The sequence below is a fragment of the Penaeus japonicus genome, unplaced genomic scaffold (genome assembly GCF_977035675.1).
Source record: "Penaeus japonicus unplaced genomic scaffold, GWHDUDI00000001_assembly GWHDUDI00000019, whole genome shotgun sequence".
Lineage (NCBI taxonomy): Eukaryota > Metazoa > Arthropoda > Malacostraca > Decapoda > Penaeidae > Penaeus > Penaeus japonicus.
The window spans coordinates 32935020-32940019 of NW_028234421.1; the positions used below are offsets into that span (position 1 = coordinate 32935020).

General features: G+C 43.6%; 1 protein-coding gene across 11 annotated transcripts in view; it reads right to left on the reverse strand.

Moving 5' to 3' along the window:
• The window catches only part of LOC122259026 (uncharacterized), a 53564-nt gene that overhangs the window by 1152 nt on the left and 47412 nt on the right, over positions 1 to 5000 (reverse strand). Inside the window, exons 3-7 of one of the 11 annotated variants that reach the window (XM_086547723.1) lie at positions 4007 to 4053; positions 3552 to 3774; positions 3474 to 3509; positions 2509 to 3425; positions 2061 to 2141 (exon numbers count right to left, since the gene is read on the reverse strand). In XM_086547723.1, the coding sequence (XP_086403849.1) occupies positions 2061 to 2141; positions 2509 to 3425; positions 3474 to 3509; positions 3552 to 3774; positions 4007 to 4053 (1304 nt within the window). Of the gene's footprint in view, positions 1 to 2060; positions 2142 to 2508; positions 3775 to 4006; positions 4054 to 5000 lie in introns of all 11 variants that reach the window. The other 10 variants (XM_086547724.1, XM_086547721.1, XM_086547725.1 and 7 more) reach the window with 10 other exon arrangements.

A 5000-nucleotide genomic window follows, 5' to 3' on the forward strand; every position in this document is an offset into this window, starting at 1 on the left:
AATTATCAATACCATGTTTTATTACCTCTTGCATCATTATGCTTATAATAATAAGCATCGCCATTTGGGATTATTATCATTATTTTGGCATTATCATTCTCATACATGTGGCCTCTATTAATTATATGTGAAATTATTTTGATGTTCTTTTTCCTCTTGTAATATCGTGTCTTTTGAAGACTTCATAGATCTAATCTACTTGCAAATTCAGATAATTTTCAGTTAATAGTTCATCATTATTATTGTTATTATCATTGTCATTAAATCCATGCCACCATCGTTATTAAAGTTATTATCATCATCATCAGTGTTCTGGTTCTCGCTATATGATTGTCATTTTGCATAATCTTTAATAAGCTTTTTATGATAAATGTTTCCCTATATCGTCACCACTCCTGTCATTGCTCTCCGAAATTTGGCCCTAAAAGGTTGCTTCCCTTTCGCATCCTTAAAAGACCCTGGCTTCTACACGGCTTCAGTGTTGCCCAAATTCTCAGAGCGGTATTTGAGAGGTTCTGCAGCATTGGGCAGTTACGACAAAGACTGGTCATCTGATTCCCACTAAATATCTGCAAGAGATGCTGATAAGCATGATGCAGATGCAGCTAACTTGACTACCTTCTCCCCTCGACATTTTCATGACACGTGCATAGACTAGGTCTTTCAGGTGGATGACAGAAAGTGATCTTTGTTGAACGTCCAAACCACCGATTTTGGAATTGGCTGATGATGAAGTTACCCCTGATAAGTCACTATAAAACTACGTTGTGGCTCTGAAAGTAAAGACCAAAAATCCAGGAATTCGCTTGTCTTCACGATGATGTAATCCAGTCTGTCCGCACGTGTGACAAGGATAATGTAACGTTGAAATTATCCACCTGTATCGTGCGTGGTATAATGAAAGACCAATTAACATACCAGATCTTCTAAGCTGGTGTCGAGTCTGGCTGGTCTGGGTAACAAGGATAGAACAAATTTTGAAATTGGCTGCCAACACGACCATAGATTTCGAGTACCTAGGATGAAGACGGACACATCTCCGGGTGCTTCGTCCCGGCCTTTCGGTGGGTGAGACGTAGGAACTAAAGAATGGCTTTATCAGCACATCCTAATGCAGAAATGATGGCCTTAACGGTGCTGTGACTTCGTACCAAACTGTGGAATGCCACGTGATGCTACGTGAAACTGATGTCTTATAATGAATTGCTATCTCCTTCCCCTAACCTAATCCTACACAGTAATCTCAGAAAGGAGAGAGCACTGAATATAAAAGGCCAAAGGGTAGGCCACGCAAATCAAGGCAACAGTAGACTGAGTAGATCAAGAGAGAGTTCCTGGAATGGGAACTGCACCGTGGCTCGCCCTGAGAGACTCTTGCCCCTGGACCTGCAACTGCAACTTCCAGGTACTATCTCCCTACAGCCACGGAGGGTCAGAATGTACAATTATAAAGGATACATCCAATGGTGAACAGAAATATAAATATAGTTACGAACTTAAGCAGATGAAATGACACACACCTACAATACAAAAGGATTACAATATCATCCATTTCGACTTTATTGTCTGATGAGGGGACTTGTCCAACTCGAAATGTCGTCCTGATATTCCTTTCTAATCGTGCCTGTGTTTTATTTCACATTCACCAATAAATGATAACCCTTTTTTTCATGTGACTTCCTCATCTGAAGGCCTGTTTTAAGAACATTGTTGTATATATTCTAAAATTGTAACTCTTTCAGGCCAAAATAAGAATATTTGATCAGTGTTTTGAATGCTAGATGGGGCTTTATGTTATCGCAGATTGATTTATTCCACTGAAGCTCAATTTCACCTTTTACATTTTCGTTCTTCCGCTCTTTACCATCTCTTTATTGTCTGATACTTTAACTTCCCCTTACAATTTTAATCCTCCGTTTTCTCTTTCTTTTCTACCTAATTTCCCTTCCTGGTTCTCCCCTTTTTCTTCTCGGGGTTCTTTCTTCTCTTATCACCCCCTATTCTCCCCAAATATACTGTTTTTTTTCTCTCTCTCTCTTCCTTTAGCCTCAATTACTCACCTCTTCCGCGGTCGTGAGTTCGGACATGACGTCACTGGCCTCGACCATGACGTCATTATTTTCTGACATGGCGTCGCTGTCCTGGAAAGGCAGTGATTGGTTAATATTGAATAATGGCGTCACTAATCAGAATTTGTAAGGGTTGGGTGGCATTAAGAGAGACTGTCCAATAAATAAATTGATTGATACTTGATATCAAACAGAGACCTCAAATGACTTACACAAATGAAGAAACATTTAATTACGGAATTGAATAAACCAGAAAAAACATAAAGTCATGGAAATGACCCGAAAGACGTAACTACTGGTGATATTAACAAATGTACAAGAACTTAATCAACATAACCGTGACAATGATAACTAAAGAAATACGAAAAGATATATGCAAATCGGTCAATACAAAATAAATCAAGAGAAATAAACAGACAAAAATATAATTCGTATTTACGTTCTCCATTCCCAGGACGGTGGTCGTTTCGACCTCCTCGTCCATCATCATCTCGATTTTCTCTTCGGCTGCTGGTTCGGGTTCGGCTGTTGGTTCGGCCGCTGGTTCGGGTTCGGCTGCTGGTTCGGGTTCGGGTGTTGGCTCGGCTGCTGGTTCGGGTTCGGCTGCTGGTTCGGGTTCGGCTGCTGGTTCGGGTTCGGCTGTTGGTTCGGCCGCTGGTTCGGGTTCGGCTGCTGGTTCAGGTTCGGGTGTTGGTTCGGCCGCTGGTTCGGGTTCGGGTGTTGGTTCGGCCGCTGGTTCGGGTTCGGCTGCTGGCTCGGGTTCGGGTGTTGGTTCGGCCGCTGGTTCGGGTTCGGCTGCTGGTTCGGGTTCGGGTGTTGGTTCGGCCGCTGGTTCGGGTTCGGCTGCTGGTTCGGGTTCGGGTGTTGGTTCGGCCGCTGGTTCGGGTTCGGCTGCTGGCTCGGGTGTCGGTTCTGCCTCGGGTTCTGCTACTGGTTCTTCGGTTTCGGTCTTGCTGTGCATCATGTCTTTTTCCATGTCGGTTTTCATTTCGTTCATTTCGTTCATTTCGTTCATCATGGCGGGCATCATCGTCGTCTCGGCCTTGAACTCCACTCCGGCCATCATCATCTCCATCGCTGGCGCCATGGTGGTTTCTGCGGTCATTTCCATTTCCGCCTTCGTTTCCATCATGTCTGACCTCATTTCAGTTTCTGGCCTCATTTCCATCTCGGGTTGCATCATCATCTCTGGCTTCATGTCCATTCCTTCCTTCATCATCATGTCAGGCTTCATTTCCATCTCGGGTTTCATCATCATTTCTGGCTTCGTCACCATCTCGTCCTTCATCATTTCTGGCATCATCTCCATCTCAGGTTTCATTTCTACTACTGGCATTATTTCTGGCATCATCTCAGGTTTCATTTCTGTTTCTGGCATCATCTCTGGCATCATCTCCATCTCAGGTTTCATTTCTGTTTCTGGCATCATCTCCATCTCAGGTTTCATTTCCGCTTCCGGCATCATTTCTGGCATCATCTCAGGTTTCATTTCCGCTTCCGGCATCATATCAGGCATCATCTCCATCTCAGGTTTCATTTCCGCTTCCGGCATCATCTCCATCTCATCCTCCATCTCATCCTCCATCTCATCCTCCATCTCCAGTCCAGGCTCCATCATCGCCTGTGGCTTTGCGTTCATCATTTCCCTCTCAATTTCGTCCATCATCTCCGGCTCATCTTCATCCGCGCTGAAGGTCATTTCGAACTGAAAGATTATGCATGAATGAGTTCCTTTCTGACACATTAATAGGTTATTTATGAGTCGCGATTAAGCGTTATTGTCTGTTTTGTACTTTATGCATTTTATTCTCCGTCTGTATTTTGTGTATTTTTATTATCTGTTTGTAGTTTAAGTATTTTAGTATCTTTGTGTATTAGTGTATTTCATTCTTAGAATTAAAGGGATATTTAAAATTTTTGCTTTTCTATTAACATACCAGGTCTTCTAAGCTGGTGTCGAGTCTGGCTGGTCTGGGTAAGTTTTCTGGAAAGAGAGAAAAAAAACACATTAAATAACGTTAAATAAACAATGTAAGAGAGAGAGAGAGAGAGAGAGAGAGAGAGAGAGAGAGAGAGAGAGAGAGAGAGAGAGAGAGAGAGAGAGAGAGAGAGAGAGAGAGAGAGAGAGAGAGAGAGAGAGAGAGAGAGAGAGAGAGAGAGAGAGAGAGAGAGAGAGAGAGAGGGAGGGAGTGAGTGAGTGAGAGAGAGAAAGAGAGAGAGAGAGAGTGAGGGAGAGAGAGAGAGTGAGTGAGTGAGTGAGAGAGACAGAGAGAGAGAGAAACAGAGAGAGAGAGGAAGACAGAGAGAGAAAGAGAGAGCGAGAGAGAGAGAATAAAACATATAAAAACGGGTTTATGAGAGGGACCTTGTTAGCCAGTCATCTCACGCCTCTACCCGCCCTGCCTTCTAGCTGCTGGTGAATCGGACACACACACACACACACACACACACACACACACATACAAACACACACACACACTTGCATGCACGCAAGCAGGAGGCATCCAGACTTGGCGGTTGTTGTAAACCTGTCCGTGTGACGCAGAACTCCCATGGAAGGAGAAGGATGGAACTAGTTACGAAGGAGACGAAGCAAAAGAAGAAGTAGAACGGTGGAATGGATGGTGGGAGAGGTTGGATTATGAGATGGAAAGAGAGAGAGAGAGAGAGAGAGAGAGCGAGAGAGACAAAGAAAGACTGAGAGAGAAGGAGCGAGTGAGAGAACGAAAGATGGAGTGACAAGGAGAGAGAGAAAGAGAAACAGAGAGTGAGAGAGAGAGAATAAAAAAGGAGGAAGAGGAGGAGGAGGAGAAGGGAAGGAGAGATAGAAAGAGAGAGAGTGAGAGAGAGAGAGAGAGAGAGAGAGAGAGAGAGAGAGGAGTTGAAATAAAACAAAACAAACACTAAGATCAAAACTAAGAAGAAATTATT